Consider the following 15,852-nt stretch of genomic DNA (forward strand, 5'->3'; position numbering starts at 1 on the left):
CACAAAGCCTTGAAGGACACCATAACTGTGTTTGTCAGTCATTAACACAGCTGATTCCTTAAGCAAAGCTGCCTCACAGTCTGCTTCAGGGCTGGTGACTGCAGACACATTTCTCCTACTTCATCCCTTGGGCCTGCAGAGGTGTCAGGCTTTGGGGCACAAGGCTGTTAGTTACATGTAGCCTCTAGCCCAGCCCCAGAGGAAGCATCCATGACCATGAGCCAATGCAAAGTGCACACGACAGGACCATGCCCCTCTCTGTGGTCCCCACTTGAGCCAAGCCTGCAGGGAGATGGGGTGCAACACCAGGGACTGGCTGCAGCAGGAGGTGTCAGAAAGGACACCAGTACCAAACACTGCAGAAGACTTCAGGGAAGACTAGCTGGGACACACCAGTTGTTGGTGTTGGCTGTGCCCAGAGAGCTGCTGGCAGGTGGCACTCCTGGCACCAGGCATGCTCCAGCAGCCTACCACAGCCACCCCCCTGCCACCTGTCCAACTCTGCAGGGGCAGCAAGGACAGGCACCAATGTTACAGCATTAACCACCACACACTTCCTTTGTACTTCCAATCCGCATGTATTTTCCTTGCGGTGTCCCAGTGTGCCCAGAGGTGTGGAGCTTACCCCATCTGCCTGCACCCTGCCTTGGGGCAATGACTTCTTGCTGCCAAGGCACCAGGCACCACCTTGGCAGGAGGGCAGGGCTGCAGGTGCTGCCAGCAATGCACTGGGGCAGGGAGGCTGAAAGCCAGCGACTCTGGAGCAGAGCCAAGCCCACACACTTCACAACACCCTCCTGTGTGCAGAGCCACCACCCAGCCAGCAGCTCTGAGGCAGGCGAGAGAATTGCTGCTTGCAGCCTGCGGCTGCTGCACACAACTCCTACAACCCTGTGTAGGTGCCCCGCGGGGGAATGAGCCCAGCAGCTACCATGCGCTTCTCACTCGTCAGGAAGTTGAAGGTTGCACACGCATTTGGCTGTGGAATGGAAAAGGGAGAGAGTGAAGCCCCAGGAGACACAGCCCTTCCCCGTGGGGCACCTGACCCACTGCCTCCTGTCCATCCCTGGGCAGGCAGAGTCCTGGGGCACAGGGGGAGGTGTCCCAGAGCCATCACTCCAACCCCTCTGCTCACTCCTCACCGTGTCCTGCACCTCCACGGCGATCCCGCAATCCCGCATCTGCTTCAGCATGGCAGGGTGGAGCCGCTCCACCCTGTCTCCTGTGCCCAGCACCAGGATCTCTGTAACCAGGATAAGATCTCAGGCAAGGGTGGGCAGAGCTGCACTTGGCTTAGACCTGCCCCTCCTGAAGGCACTAACAGCTGCCCCTACAGGAACCCAAATAAGGGGGGAGGCCTGCCCTGCTGTGCCACTCCTCCTGCTACAGCTCAGCAGAAGGATGCCAGAGAGCAGCTCCTTCTCCCAGAACACCAGCAGAGCACTGTGGGGTGCACTGAGACAGAGCTGTACTGGCCCAGAGGGGCAGCTAGTCCTTGGCAGCCCCACGTACCTATCTGGGGCTCCAGTAGCCGGAACAGTGACAGGCTCTCATGCGAGACATCCTTGTAGGAGCCGACCTGTGGAGACACCGAGGGCACTGAGCGGGCCTGAAGCCCTTAAATGCTCACCTAACAGCATGGGTTGGGGCAGAGCAGTCCTCACCCTGCCGCTGGGCACTCACGTTCCACTGCAGGATGGCGCGGGGCAGGATGGCGCAGGGCCCCACGACCAGGTTCCCGCTGATGGTGAAGCCGCGGCTGGTGTAGCCTTCGACGAACATGATGTTGGGGGACTCCGGTTCCAGCACCGTCAGCCGCGTCCGCTGGTAAAGCTCGTCGTCCGCCGGTACGAGACGATGTCCGCGGCACGGCACCCTGCGTACACGGGGAGTGGCCCGGACAAGTGGGTCCCGCGGCAGCTCCACGGAGAACCCCAAGGGTACCCTAAAGCCACCCCTCCATAGGTTCACAGAGGTCTCTAAGGACACCCTACGAAGAACACCCACAGCCACCCCCTAGCAGCCCCATGGAGCTCTGCACACCCACCGCCGGTAGCCCCACGGAAGATCCTCCACAGCTACCCTCCGTAAGCCCCACAGCCATCGCTCCCTCCTGCCCAGTCCCAAGGTGCCAGCCACGGCCCCGGTGCCAGTACCCGCCTGCTGCCCGCCATGCCGCCGGACGCAGCACCCGCAGCGCCGCCGCCGCCATGTCCCCGCCGCCGGCGGAAGCGGGCAGCAGCCCCGCCCGCTCTGCGCACCCCGCCCTGCTTGCGCCCCTGGCGGCCGCCGTCGGCGCCGCTGACCGGACTGGGACAGCAGCACCGGGGGCGGGAGTGGGGCTGGCCCAGGGCCCCCGAGGTCCCACCTCCTCAGCTCGAGGGGCGGTGGGGAGACACACACACACCCCCCCCACCACCCACTTTCGGGCCCGCCCCGGGTGCAGCAGGTCGGGGCGGGCTTAGGCCGGCGCCGGACTGAAACCGAAAGCTACGGTGGCGGCGGCGGGGTGGGGAGCGGCGTCGCAATCTGCACTGCCCCGGCCTTGGCTCGGCGGCGCTGGGGACCCTCCTGGGGCACCCCGATCCCCGCCGCCGGGAGAGCCGCGGACCGGCTCAGGTTGCTGCGCCGGAGGCTGCGGGGCCGGAGGTGAGAGGGCAGCGGGCGACTCCCGGTCTCGGGTCCCCGCAGCCCCGCGGGTGGCCGGGCCGGGCGGCGGGAGGGAGCGGGACCGGGGCTGGGGCTCGGCTGCATTCCCATCCCGCATTTGCGGGGCGCCCCCCCGGCCCCGTGCCTAGCCCCACTCTGGCCCCGCCGGTGCCGCGGGCTCCCTGCTGTGCCCCCGGTACGGCTCTGCCCCGGACCTGTGCCCTGATGCGGTGGGTCCCGCTGTGGGGTAGCTGCTGCCAGCTGAAGCTGCCCCCTCCGCGAGCCACTGGCGGGACTCCCCTGCCCCGCAGGCCACGGGGCAACTCTACCCCCTGCCCCCGTCCCTCACTCGGTGGCGCTAGTGGTAGTGGATGGCATCGGACTGAGGGCTCAGGGGAGTGCCCTGGGGTTGGAGACCTATGTCCACCACCTTGTGCTATCCACTCGGCACCAGCGAGAGCCCCAACACTGCAAAAGTTCCCGGGAAGCTCTCTGGCATCGGCGATGGTGCCTTCCCCACCACCATCTGTGCCATGCTGCAATGAGGGGGCATCAGCAATCCTGCACACCCCACGGACAGGCTCCCCCAGGGCAGCTGCAGGAGCCCAGGTCTCCCCTGGTGAGCACCACATGGAGCCCATGGGGTTCCCCACACAGTTTCACTTCCCCGGTTGCCTGACAGCCTCCTCGCCAGGGCTGGGTGGCAGTGAGGGCCATACCGTGCTGCCAGGCGCAGGTGCTGGGGCGGTTGCCCTCCCTCAGGGCTGGCTGAGGTTTCTGGGCCTCGCCAGGGGCCATTGGGCTGGCACCAGATGCTCCAACCCCACTGGGGCTTTGTTTGCAGCAGTTTCCTTTCAGCTCTGCCGTGCTGCCCTCCCCTTGGCACCGGGCCCATGGCACAACCCCAGCCTGTGCTGGCACCCCCAGCCACAGGCATCATGGCTGCAGCTCCCACACAGCTCCTCTGCCCCAGTGCCTAGTGGTAAGTCACTCTCTCTTGGCCCGCCAGCCGCCCTGGGGTCCGGGTGGCGTGGTGGTGGCCCTTCTGCCTGTCCCTCTGTGGCGCCGGTGCGGGCAACGGAATCCCAAAAGCAGCTGTCCCCACTGTGTCCAGCTGCCCTGGGGTTTCGTTACCCGCACTTCCGCCCCCGCCTCACCCCACACACCTCCCCCCCTGCTGCCTGCTGCAGCCCCGTGCCAGGCACTTGGCAAGAGCTGCTTGCACCACTCCAGCCCTGCCGTGGGGCTGGAGCAGTGCATGGGAGCGACACTGGGAGAAAAGGGATGTTGGGATGGGGGATCACCAGTTCTTGGCCTTGCACCTCATCTCCCTGTGCTTGCTGGGGACTCTCCAGTAGTCCCATGGCCCTGACAGCTAAAAATAGCAGCTTGCCTCCTGGGGGCTGTCCAGGGTGAGCATGCTGAGTGGCAGCCCCGGCTGTCAGCCACAGCATGGATGTGGCCACCTGCGCTGCAGGTCATGAGATGCTGCACAAGCTTCCTGCCGCTGCTGCCAGCCTGGGCCAGGTTCATCCTGGCTCCCTGCAGCCCCCCAGTGCTGGCAGGGGTGGGCGGTGTTGGGGCAGGATCTGTCACCCAGAGAGAGACAGCTTTGGAATGACACGATCACTCCCGCTGAGCGGGCAGCCAGAGAGCCATCGGGGATGTCGTGTCTGTCCAAAGCTCGCTCGGCGCCCTTCGAGAGCTCCTCTGTGGGCTGCTGCTGGGCTGGCCTTAGATAGGCTGCCTGCAGGAACCCCACAGAGCTCCGGGGATGGATCCAGCCTGGAGCCCACCCTGAGCAGTGATACATGGTCTGAGCGTGGTCCCCTGGATGGCTGGGCAAGGGTCGCGGGCAGCTCCTGCCCTGCGGACAGTCAGCAGTTGGTCTGGTGTGAGCAGCAGTTCTCAGATCACCTCTTGGCTGTGGGTGGTGCAGGGAGCACCCCACTGTGGCATGGCCCCCCACCACCGGGGGAGACACAGGTCACCCTCTCACTGGGGCACATATCCCCACTCCTGCCTCAGGGCTGCGGGTTTACACTGGGGGTGCAGCCTCAGGCCTTCAGAGCTGCCCATGAAGACCCAAAATGAGTTGCTACATTCCCAGCTCAGCCCACACAACAGGGCATGCTGCCAGCGTCTGCCCTCCCTTACCCTGCACACAGAAGCCCAGGAGGAACTGCAAGCAGACCAACTCTCCCTGCCCCTCACTCCCCTGCCTTCACCCACAGCCTTGTGGGGAGCGAAGGAAGGGAAGTGCAAGGAGGGAGTTCCCCAGCTCCCTGCTGCTGCAGAGGAGTTCAGTGCTTCCTGCATACCTGCTTCAACAAGCAAGCCCAGTGGCAGGGTGCCAAGCACTTGCCCAAGTCCCTAGATAAGCACTGGCTTTGGCTGCAGCCCCAGAGGGGAGCAGTAGCCCCTGCTGCCTGCCCTGTTTGTGAGCTGGGCAGCAGCACAGGCCCTCCACTCTTTCAAATCCATGCTTGAGACACCACTGCCAGGGAGGAGCACAGCTCTGCAGATGTAATCAAGGCACAATCTAATTGTTTCCACCTCTCACCTCCTAGGGCTGATGGGAGGGAGGCTTTGCTAATGTGCTGGGTGGGAGTGCTGCTCCTTGTACCCATCCTGCCTGCTGGGGCCAGCAGAGCAGCCATAGCTGGGGCAGCAGGCTCGGAGGAGGGCATGTCAGGGCATGCAACCAAAGCTGCTCATTGGACCTTCACTGCAGAGAGCCCTGCTGTGGTGGCAAACTGTGCCTTCCAAGTGCTGCTGCTGGTCCTCAACCACCTTGTCACACCCCTAGCCAAGCCCTGGGGTTCCTACAGGTGGCAAGGCTCACCCTGGCAAGACTGGCCCGACACCCACTGCCAGGGTCTGCCTTATGCCTTCTGGTTGATCCCAAAGCACCTGTCTACCACTAGGCAGGGCTGCTAAACACTCTCTCATGGCCCCTTGCTGCCCTGCTGGCATCTCGGCTGCCCTTGCTGCCCTGGGCAGCCCATTTCCTCTGCAGCAGCAGTGGCTGCCTGGGCCTGTCTAATCCTGGCACAGCCTCCAGTTCTGTTCCTGCTTGGGTGTCTGCGGTTTAGGTTCTGGGCCTCCCGAGTGCCTGCGGACAGGCAAGAGCAGCCCTGAGGGTGCTGAGGAGCAGTACACCCTCCTCTCCAGGTTGGAAAGCCCCCATTCCCAACCAAGGCTGTGGGGGGAGCTCCAGCATCCTGCTGTCGATTCCCGCTGTGTCCTCTCAGTGTGTGCAGTCAGGCCGTGCTGGGGTGAGACTCTGGGGGGTCCTCTGAGGGTCTGAGTCCACTCCCAAAGGCCTTTACAGAGGGTGGTGTGGCAGTGTTGGGGTACCCTCTGCCTCGCTGGCCCCCGGCCCCAGCCGTGCTTCGGGTACCCCGGCCCACCACGTTTATCACGGCGACTGTATGCCCGTTACCCGCAAGACCACCGCCCGGCCCCTTCCAGCAACCCCGCGCCCGAGAAGGCCACCGGGCGGACCGCGCCCAACATGGCGGCCGCCGGCAGAGCCGGGCAGGGCTACAGGCCAGTGATGTCACTTCCGGTCTGCAGCGGAAGAGGTGGCCGGGCTGCCATGGAGACGGGCGAGGGTCGGCCGGGGGTGGCAGCCACGCTGCGGGCACTGAACGGGGCGCTGGGGCGGTCAGCGGCGCTCTGGATAAAGGAAAGCGGAGCCCGCAACTTGCGGCATCGGGACTTCCTGGCACCGCGGGCCGCGCTCAGTGCAGTCTTCCCCGATGGGCAGGTAGGCCGCGGCCGGGCCTACGCGGCGGCGCGGAACAGAGGCGGGGCCTGCGCCGGGCCACGTGCGGGGCACTGACCGGCTGCGTCCTCACCTTCCAGGTGCCTGCCGACGTCGTGGCGGGCCTGGCGTCACTGGGAGGCGCGGGGGTGCTGGCGGTGCGGGGCTGCCAGGAGACGCCAGCGGGGCTGGCGGTACAGGTGCAGCGCCCCGAGGCCTTCCGGCGCTTGCTGGGTTTCCTGCCCGACCCAGCCCCCGCGGCAGGAGCACAGCAGAGATGGGTCGTGCTGCACTGTCCGGCCCTGCGCGAGCCCGTCGCCCTGCGGCCCCGCCACCTCCGCCCCCTCCTGCTGGCTGACCACCTGGCCCAGCTTCTGCGTGCCCAGGGGTGAGTGCTTCACCCTTCCCTTCTGTCCCACCACTTGATCCCGTGCTGCCAGCACCCACCTCTCTCTCGCAGGGTCAGTGTCTGCCTGGTCCCTGCACTTGCTGAGAAGGGGAGCCAGGAGCTCCTGCAGCAGCTCCGCATTGACTGGCCCTCCAGTACTGGTGGATTTGCCCTCGCTGACACTGTCGTGGCCTTGAAGGAAGCTGTGGGCAAGTCTCCCTATGCCACAGGCTGTGAAGAGGGGCCAGGGAAAGCGGCACTGCCTGAGGATGTCATCTGTAAAGTGCACTTGAAGAACTTTGTGGAGCAGCAGGGCTTGGTGGGCTATGACCCCAATCTCGATGTCTTGCTTGGTGAGCCCTGTGTGTGCAGCAGCTTTAGTGTGACAGCCTGTGGGTGGGGTGACGGGCTCCAAGCAGACAAGTTTCCTCCCCACCCCCACCCCCAGTTGTTTTTATAGAAAGTAAGGGGAGGGTAGAAACAAACTGCCTTCTCCTCTTATACCTGTTCAGTCTGGTTTGAGCCAGAAATGCAGGCAGCCTGGGGCAGAACCAACAGTGCAAGGATGGCAGGGAATTGGAGGACCCCTGTGTCCCATTCTCGGTGTCCTTCCTCCTTTTAGTGACGGAGGGGAAGCTTCGGTCCCTGGCTGAGCTGCAGCAAGCTGTTCTGCAGTGCACAGTGAGTTACCCTGTGGCACTGCCTGCCTCTCTCTTTCCAGACATTGTTCCTTTCTATCATGCAGTAGCATTTGAGCTCCCTGCTGTGCTCTGCTGCAGGCTGAAGACCAGGGAAGCTGCTGCAGCATTGTGCATGTGGTGAGTTGTGAGGAGGAATTCCAGCAGCAGCAGCTAGATCTGCTGTGGAGGATTTTGGATCCAGGAGCCCACACAGCTTTGCAGGTGAGGAACCTCTCACCTTTTTCACTGTGAACCCCTGCATCCTTGTACTCTGCTAGTCTCCTTCAATCATCACAGTGAATGCCCAGCCTTGCCCTGTTTTGAGGCTTCCCTTCCCCTTGGCTGCATCTCCAAGCCCTTGCCCAGGTGGTGGAGCAGCTTCTCTGCTCTTGGGCTTTCAGTGCAGATTCTAACCTGGTTCTCCTGCACAGTGTTTAGGTAGAGCTTCTGATCCTTCAACCTCAGCCCCAGCCTCTCTTCTCTTTCAGAAACACCTTATCTGTGGGCCAGTGAAGGTGACAAACCCCTCATCACCTGTTGGGGCAGACCAGTACTTCCAGTAAGTTGGTGTGTAGTAAGGGGCCTGCTGTGCTGCTCACCTACCAAGGCTCCCTGTACTCTGCCCAGCCCTGTAGGCACCCAGGCAGCCACACTGCAGTGCTGAGCAAGCTGGTGGTGGTACGCTGCAAGTGCCATGCAGTCCCTCTGGTCTGCTTTTCCATGGCCTAGGGGTTCTTTCAAGAGGACTGGAGGTTCAAAGCAAAGGCCACAGGCCCTCTCCAGTTCCAGTGGCCTGCACAGTGCTGCTTCTAGCCTCCGTGCTGCTGGGAGGAAAGGCAGCAGCAGGAGCTGGGTGTCACAGCGGTGCAGGGTGGTACCTACCTGCTTTCATGTGCTAGTGGAGAGCCCTGGCATCAGGCTGGTCCTTTCTGAGTTTAAAGGCAGAGCTCGTGCCTGGTACAGCGACTTCCTCACAGCCCTCTCCAGGCAGTGGCACAAGGGGCTGGCCATAATACAACTGTCCCTGCCCACTTTTGAGGTTGTGTACTGTTTTTTGCTTGGCTGGGTTGCAGCTGGGGTGTCCCAAGTAGCCCAAAGGATGGGGGAGCCCTGAGGTGCTTTCTGGGGGTGGCTCAGCCCAGAGGTGGTGACTGTTTCACGGTCTGTGTTCCTCTCAGGCTCCGGAAGCGCCAGATGTATGAAGCTTCTGTGATGAAGTACGGGGAGCTTGCACAAGGTGAGGGTTTGCACTGTGGCTCCAGGCATGGATGTTGCTCCATACCCATTTTCACTGCTCCCATGAGACTCCCCCCTCACCCCTGAGCCTGCAGGCAGTGGGGCTTTCCCCTCTGCAATGGAGCCAGGTGCTGACTGTGCTTGGAGAAAGGTCTAATGTGGGACACCAGCAAAGAGCAGGACCTGCAGAGGGGCAAGGGCTGGGGAAGTGTGGCCCTCAGCTTTCACTGGAGCCTCCTGGCCCTGAGGGACATTACCTCCTGAGCACTGGGGGTGACAGTACATGGGAATGGAGCAGGTGTGATGCCACCTGCATTCTCTACAGATGAGTCCTGGACTGAGGTGATTGATACCCTTACAGTGGCTGCCATCAGGTTTGAGATGCTGAGTACTGCTCACCGGAGTCAGGTAGGAGAAGGGTGTGCACAGAGCTGGGGCAGGCAAGCCATGGGAATGGTGGAGCAGCTCTGTGCTGAGTAGCATGGACTGTGACTTCTCCCTGCCCTCAGATAACCCTGGATCTGGAGGACAGCAGCATCTCCACCAAGGGAACCAAGAGTGGTGCCTTTGTGATGTACAACTGTGCCCGGCTAGCCACGCTCTTTGGCACCTACCAGCAGGCTGTGGAGCGGGGTGAGCACCAGGCCTCTGCCTCTCCTCTAATAGAACACTCCTGGACTGTTCCTCATGCCTGGAGCCACAGGGGCTTCTCTGGGCACAACAGCAATCTCCCACCCCCTTTCTAGGCACATACCCACCTCTGCCACCAGCATCAGAACTGAACTATTCCTGCCTCCGTGAAGAGGTGTGTGCTGAGAAGGGGACTGCAGGGAGCTGCATGCCCTCAGCTCTGGTGATGGATGCTGCTGGCCCAGGAAGATGAAGGTCTCCCCAGCACATGTACTATTTTTACAGGGTGAATGGCTCCTGCTCTTCAACTATCTCCTGCCCTTCCCTGAAGTCCTGAAGCAGGCAGCAGAGCTGCCAGCAGCCACCAAGGGGATCCGGATCACAGCCAGCACAGAGACAGTAAGTGCCATGTGCCATAGCTCTCAGGGGCTGCTCCAGGGGCTCCAGCTCAGGGCAAAGCTACATCATGGCAGAGTGCTGCTTGCTGGTGAATGGCATGGGGGCAGTGCTGAGGAAAGAGAATGCAATATTCCTGGGGCTACTCCTGCTCTGCTGGAAGTGGGAAGGGCCCAAGACCAGCCCTACCTTGCTGTGCCAGCAGAAGCTATCTGTTTTGCAGGTGTGCAAGTTCCTGATCCAGCTTAGCATGGATTTCAGCTCTTACTACAACCGTGTCCATGTCCTGGGGGTGAGTTGGATGTCTCAGGCCTGTCCCAACTGCCTCTATGGGGCAGCTGTGGGTGTAATGGGTTTGGGGGTGCCAGCAGTGTAATGCAGCTCCTCGAGGAGATGTACACAGGGTAAAGAGGCAGCAAAGCCTCTAGAGCCAGCCTGTTATGAACACCAGTCTCTAGTTGTTGTCTTTCTCCCCCCAGGAGCCATTCCCTCACCTCTTTGACCAGATGTTTGCCCGCCTCCAGTTGTTGGGAGCAGTAAGGGACATGTTCCACAGAGCACTGGCGACTCTACACCTCCCTCCTCTCAGCCAGATCTGAGCCACCACTGAAGTGTGCTACAACGTGACAGGCACCAGGACAATACCCTGCAAGGGGAAGGACAGGGCACATCCTTCAAGCAGGGAGTAAGGGTGTGCCTCAGCCTCACCCAGGTGCTTCCCCTCCCACTGCAGCTTCAGAGTGTGGCTGTGTGCACCCCAGAGCTGTGCCCAGTATGGGAGATCATGTGTGCCTACCCCATCCATGGCAGAAGGGATGATGCCCAAGAACCAGGCTGGGGAGCACCAGGAACCAGCCACCACAAAACCAGGCACCAACCTTGCTTCCTTCAAGACTGTTTATTGAGGATTGCTCCGTGCTGGCAGGGAGCTCCTGAGGCTTGGGACTCCTGTCAGCCCCTGGGCCAGGCCTCAGTATTGGGGTCCAATATATTTGTCCAATATATGCTGTGTGTGTCTGACCCCAGTAGAGCACCTCACCCCCCACAGGGCCAGGGCCACGCTGTCCTTCCCTCTGCTCCAACTGTGCTGGGTCCTGCTGCTGTGCAGGAACAACCCACTCGCCTTGAGGCAGCACTGAAGTGGGCTGACATAGCAGAAGGGGGCTGCTGCCCCTTGTCCTGCAAGGTACTGCTGTGGAGAACTGCTGCCACCACTCATTTCAGCACCATCCCCAGCACTGCAAGGTCAGGGCTGTCACACAGGGCCCTGTCCCTAAGCACATGAGGCTGCATCCTGCAACAGGCCACACTAGTACCTGACTGATCTTGGCTTCCTGCTGCCCTTGAGTTCCTAGGGCTGGAGCATGGTGTCCTGTGCCCACCTGAGCAGATTCCTCTGGGACCAGGGCTGGAAAGCCTCACCAAGAGTCAGCACCTCAAAGAGGAGGAACTGCCGAAGAGAATGAGCAGATGGCTCTATAGCTTCCCAGGCAGCAAAGAAGTAGACTTGCCCTGGAGGGGTCACATCCACCCTCTTCCCCAAATCACCAGCCTCGTGCATCCTAGCCTTGGCTGTGCTGTCCCCCAGGGAGCTAAGCACACCCATTCCCTCAGCAGAGGGCACACCAGCACACAGGCTGGGACAGAGGCTGTGGTAATGAGCACAGCACAAATGCAAGGTGCCCTCCACAGGCAGGAAGGGAGCAGAGTATGCTGCATGGCTGCCCTGTTACTGGGGGGCGTCTGCCTGAGGAGTGGGGGGGGGCACACCATGCAGCATCTCCAGGCCCTGCCCACAGAGCACACAGTAGTACCGCAGCTCCCCGGATGCCTCTGCCACCTCCCAGCAGTCCAGCTCAGCCAGGTCAGGAACATGGAAGAAGGTGGTGCTGAGCTCATCCAGCTTGCCCAGAGCCCAGTGCCACAGTGTCAGGCGCTGGTCCACAGAGGCAGAGAGCAGCAGGTCGTGCCGCAGCAGCCGGATCCCCGTGACGTGAGCGGCGTGGGCACAGGGCCTGGCCACCCGCTCCAGGATGCGCAGCTGGGCCTCTGCTGAGCCCTCGCCCAGGGTCACCTCCAGCAGGCAGATGTGGATGGAACCATCGTCACTGCCGCTGGCCACCAGGTACTGTCCCTCTGGCCTCTCCTGGATGTGGAGGCTGTTCACACCACAGCTGTGGGCCATGACAGTGAGGAGAGGGCTGCCCAGGGCTGGGAAAACAGGCTTGGTCAGGAGAGTGGTGGTCACTCTGGATGGTGGGAGGGAGCAAAGGAGCTACCAGCCTGGCCTCCCTTGGAGGCAAGAGCAGAGCTGCTGGCAGCTGTACCTACCCAGGGGCTGCATCTCTCCTTCAGCTTGGTGCAGAGCATGTGCTGCATCTGTGATGGGGCCAGTGATGTCCCAGAAGGCAATACTGCCATCAGTGGCTGCACTGCACAGGAGGTATCTCCTAGAAGGGAGGTGCTGGGGGAGCCTCTGGCTACAGCCCTGGGGCAGGCAGCCCTTAAGGCCCCCCACCAAGATCTGAGGAAGTGGCAGAGCAGCCCCTGCAGACTGATTTTTCCCTTCCCTCCACCCACTGCCATCTCTGCAAGGAGGAACGTTTCCCCTCAGAGCCCCATCATTTGCAGCACAGTGAGGCTCACCTCTCCCCTCCTGCCCCTGTGTACAGGAATGCCTCCACCTTCAGCACGCAGCGTTGGTGGTGGAATGACTCTGCCACCAGCAGCAGCTTCCTGGCGGCCTCCAGCAGCCCAAAGACCCTGTGAAGGAGGAGAGGGCAGTCAGCTGCGGCAGGAAAGGGCTCCTGACACCTTTGTCACTGTCTTGTGTGCCGTCCTGTTCTCAGCTCAGAGACAGCTATGTCCACAGTAGCAGCCTTCCTTGCAGAGCCTGCTCCAGCTCCATTCTCCCTGCCAGGCCCCTGAACTGCTCCTCACCGGACTGATCCATCACTACAGGCGGCAGCCAGGAACTTCCACGATGTTGGCAGCTGCTTGGTGCTGGTCCCAGGCACAACTGAGAGGGACATATACCTGTAGCAAACACATGATGCTCACCAATGACACTTGCAGTGACACCTGCAGCCCTAGAGAGGCAAGTGGCCCAGCCAAGCAGCCCAAACTCTTGGAGGAGGCACAAGAAAAGATAACAGAATCACAGAATCAACCAGGTTGGAAGAGATGTCCAAGATCATCAAGTCCAACCCACCACCCAACCCTAACTAATGAATGAGACCACAGCACTAAGTGCCTCAACCAGTCTCTTCTTAAACACCTCCAGGGACATTGACCCCACCACCTCCCTGGGCAGCTTTTCCCTAACCTGAAAGGCCCCTCAAGGCCCAGCCACGGGGCACAGGCCACCAGGGATACACTAGATCCTCCTGTCTTAGCTGATCTTGCAGCCACAAAGTGGGTATCCCAGTGGAGGCCAGCACAATTCCCATCACCCTCCCAGTCCATGGTCACTGCCTTAGGCAGTCCTTGAGTATCACCTTGTCTCTGGGTCCATCTTGACAAGCTTGTGCCTGTTCTTCTTCCGCTCCCAGTGCTCATCCAGCCTGTGGGAAGCCAAATGGGCAACGTGGCAGGTCACAGCACTCTTGGATGCCGGGTCACCAGCACACAGCAGCCGGTAGCACTCGATCTGCGCCCGGCCACCCGCGGAGAAGAGCAGGGCAGACAAGCCCTTGTTACTGAAGCCTTCATCACCAGGTCCTGCAGGCCTGGCCAGTGCCAGCGCCCTCACACTGGAGATGTGGTCACTGAGCCGGATGAGGGGCACAGCTGTCCGGGAGGGCTCACTGAGCACCAGGATGCAGGCTGTGGTATCCTCACTGCCGGTGATGAAGACATTAACAGGGCTGTGGCCGGGCACCTCCACTGTCCCCAGGCGTCGCACACAGGTGATCTCCCGCCCATGCAGGGACGCCAGGAGCACCTGCTGCTCACGGGGCTTGGCCTCACAGTGGTACAGCATCACATCCCCACATTTGATGAAGGCAAAGGCCTCAGCTGAGGAGTTGCTCCAGTAGCTCCAGGAGCGGTGCCCTCCACCACAGGGGACGCAGTGGAGGTTCTCACCAGTCCTGCTGCTCCACACCACAAAGTTATCAGCGTGAAAGCCCAGCACAAGCAGGTCCCCGTCCATGGTGAATTGCAGCTCCTCGATCCACTGCAGGCCCTTGCAGGGTCTGTGCTTCTGCAGGACTTCCAGCTGCTGGGCCTGCAGGTGGAGCTGACGGTAGACACCGTCCCTGCCAGTGCTGTAAATGTAGCCCCCGTGACAGGTCACCGAGGTAACCCCTGTCTTCCCGTGGAGCCCAAACAGCACGGACAAGGGGGCCTCGAGCGGAAGATGCCTTCTGTGCAACAAGCAAGAGGGCTCCCACTTGCTGTCCGAGCCCTCGCGGACTGGCTCAATACCGCCATTGGCGATGCTGGTGCTTTCCACAGCCCTGCCCAGGGAGCTGCTGCATGGGAAAAGGAGAAGGGAGCCCCGGCGGTCCCCGCAGACCAGGAGCCCTCCTTGGGGCAGGAAAGTCGCACAGGTGTGCCAGCGCTGCTTGCAGGGGGGCAGCAGGTACCGACCCATGAGTCTCGCTTCGGGTGCCTGCCCGCGGCGGTGGACAACATCCAACCACAGCATCTCCCCGTCAGGCCCGGAAACCATGAGGGCGGTGGCATCGGGGGGCTGCCCGGGACGGGGAGCAAAGCCCAGTCCGCGCACGCCCCCCTCAAACAGCCTTAGAGCGGTAGCGTCAGCGGGGCGGCCCAGGGCAAAGAGAAGGAGCCACCCATCGCCACAGCCCAGGGCACAGAGCGCCTCATCCGCGCCGCGCAGGGGGATGGCCGCCAGCATCCCGCGGGAACCGCCGGCGGCAAGGGGCAGCACCGGCACCCAGCGCCCCGTCGCTCCCTCGTAGGCCGCCAGCCCGCCCGCCTCGTCCAGTACCAGCACCCGCCGCGGCCCCACCAGCAGCACGGCCCGCGGTCGCCCTGGGGCCCCCAGCGCCGCCGCCACCGGGGGCGCTTGTTGCGGCCGCCAGAGCCGGACACCGCCGTCGTCGCCGCCCGTGGCGAGGCAGCCGCCGGCAGGACGCAGGGCGAGGGCGCGGAGGGCTCCGCGATGGCCTCGCCGTGCCCGCCCCACGCCGCCGCAGCCGTCCCACTCCAGGCAGGCACCGTCTTCCCCGACACTGACCGGGAGCGGACCCCGCAGCGCCACGGCGGCCACCCGCGCCCCGTGTCCGCAGCACACCAACAGGCAGGAGCTCTCCTTGTCCCCGTCCCCATCCCCGCCGCCCAGCTCGCCCACGGCCCACAGCCGCACGCTGCGGTCTTCGGAAGCGGAGACAAGCAGTCCCCGTGGTGCCGCGTAGCAGAGCGCCAGCACCGCGCCCCGGTGCCCGCGAAGCCGCCGCCGCGGGGCCGCCGCCTCCGCCGCCCGCCACACCACCACGACTCCCGTCGCCGTACCGGCCGCCAGCGCCAGCCGTGTCCAGCCCGTTCCCGCCAGCACGGCGCAGCGCAGTGCCCCGGCCCCGCTGCAGCTTGTCCGCTGCAGCCAGCTCCCGCCGCTCCGCCACTCGTATAGTCCCACGGTCCCTCCGCCCAGCGCCAAGGCCAGCCGCCCGCCTGCAGCCCACCGTGCCTCCCACACCCGCGCCCCCAGCTCCCGCGCCGCCCCGCCGCCGCACGCCGCCAGCCGCGCCCCGCCGCCCGGCCCAACGCGCCGCACTGTCAGCACTGCTAGGCAGCGGCTGCCGAAGGCTGCCACCCGCACTGCCGCCCCGCCGCCGGACTCGGCCCGCAGCCCCTGCACGGTGGCCTCACACAGCACGCTCCGCCGCCCTGCCGCCACCGCCGGCCCGCCGCCGCTCAGCTGGAACGCCACCACCTCCGGGCCTGTGCCTGCGGGACATCGCGTCAGCCACCTCTGCCGCCGGCCCCAGGCTCAGTCCCGCCCCCACCTCCCCATCTCCTCCCATCCCGTCGCTCACCCGCCAGTAGCACGTCCCCGGCGAACTCCAGCGCCGTTACCGGCGCCACCAGCGCCGCCGACTCCATCTTGGCGCCGCCGGACCCCGCCCCCAAGGCAC

General features: G+C 63.2%; 3 protein-coding genes across 3 annotated transcripts; 1 reads left to right on the forward strand and 2 right to left on the reverse strand.

Moving 5' to 3' along the window:
- Nucleotides 1–730: 730 nt before the first annotated feature.
- NDUFAF3 (NADH:ubiquinone oxidoreductase complex assembly factor 3) lies at nucleotides 731–2,209 on the reverse strand. The gene is made up of 5 exons (XM_054173852.1): nucleotides 2,083–2,209; nucleotides 1,684–1,876; nucleotides 1,513–1,579; nucleotides 1,143–1,243; nucleotides 731–979 (listed from the first exon to the last, which is right to left on the reverse strand). The coding sequence occupies exons 1-5, from the start codon at nucleotides 2,172–2,174 to the stop codon at nucleotides 884–886; spliced, it is 549 nt and encodes a 182-aa protein (XP_054029827.1). The 5' UTR covers nucleotides 2,175–2,209; the 3' UTR covers nucleotides 731–883.
- A 4,007-nt stretch (nucleotides 2,210–6,216) lies between these two features.
- Nucleotides 6,217–11,214, forward strand: DALRD3 (DALR anticodon binding domain containing 3). Its single transcript, XM_054180496.1, has 13 exons — nucleotides 6,217–6,421; nucleotides 6,520–6,806; nucleotides 6,879–7,159; nucleotides 7,429–7,487; nucleotides 7,586–7,708; nucleotides 7,975–8,045; nucleotides 8,665–8,723; nucleotides 9,048–9,130; nucleotides 9,232–9,355; nucleotides 9,469–9,527; nucleotides 9,638–9,751; nucleotides 9,972–10,040; nucleotides 10,228–11,214. The coding sequence occupies exons 1-13, from the start codon at nucleotides 6,251–6,253 to the stop codon at nucleotides 10,345–10,347; spliced, it is 1,620 nt and encodes a 539-aa protein (XP_054036471.1). The 5' UTR covers nucleotides 6,217–6,250; the 3' UTR covers nucleotides 10,348–11,214.
- On the reverse strand, nucleotides 11,210–15,836 carry WDR6 (WD repeat domain 6). Its single transcript, XM_054180509.1, has 6 exons — nucleotides 15,754–15,836; nucleotides 13,246–15,664; nucleotides 12,689–12,784; nucleotides 12,395–12,511; nucleotides 12,080–12,198; nucleotides 11,210–11,959 (listed from the first exon to the last, which is right to left on the reverse strand). The coding sequence occupies exons 1-6, from the start codon at nucleotides 15,818–15,820 to the stop codon at nucleotides 11,478–11,480; spliced, it is 3,300 nt and encodes a 1,099-aa protein (XP_054036484.1). The 5' UTR covers nucleotides 15,821–15,836; the 3' UTR covers nucleotides 11,210–11,477.
- Between the last annotated feature and the right edge of the window lie 16 nt (nucleotides 15,837–15,852).

Source organism: Dryobates pubescens, chromosome 1, assembly GCF_014839835.1.
Source record: "Dryobates pubescens isolate bDryPub1 chromosome 1, bDryPub1.pri, whole genome shotgun sequence".
NCBI classification, from domain to species: Eukaryota; Metazoa; Chordata; class Aves; order Piciformes; family Picidae; genus Dryobates; species Dryobates pubescens.

Coding starts and splice junctions, on each gene's coding strand:
- DALRD3 (XM_054180496.1), top strand. CDS start 6,251: ATGGAGACGGGCGAGGGTCGGCCGGGGGTGGCAGCCACGCTGCGGGCA. Junction 6,422..6,519: donor CAGTCTTCCCCGATGGGCAG/GTAGGCCGCGGC, acceptor CTCACCTTCCAG/GTGCCTGCCGACGTCGTGGC. Junction 9,528..9,637: donor ATTCCTGCCTCCGTGAAGAG/GTGTGTGCTGAG, acceptor CTATTTTTACAG/GGTGAATGGCTCCTGCTCTT.
- WDR6 (XM_054180509.1), bottom strand. CDS start 15,820: ATGGAGTCGGCGGCGCTGGTGGCGCCGGTAACGGCGCTGGAGTTCGCC. Junction 12,785..13,245: donor AAGATGGACCCAGAGACAAG/GTGATACTCAAG, acceptor TGTTTGCTACAG/GTATATGTCCCTCTCAGTTG. Junction 11,960..12,079: donor AGGAGAGATGCAGCCCCTGG/GTAGGTACAGCT, acceptor CTGTTTTCCCAG/CCCTGGGCAGCCCTCTCCTC.
- NDUFAF3 (XM_054173852.1), bottom strand. CDS start 2,174: ATGGCGGGCAGCAGGCGGGTACTGGCACCGGGGCCGTGGCTGGCACCT. Junction 1,580..1,683: donor GCGCCATCCTGCAGTGGAAC/GTGAGTGCCCAG, acceptor GTGTCTCCACAG/GTCGGCTCCTACAAGGATGT. Junction 980..1,142: donor CCGTGGAGGTGCAGGACACG/GTGAGGAGTGAG, acceptor TCCATTCCACAG/CCAAATGCGTGTGCAACCTT.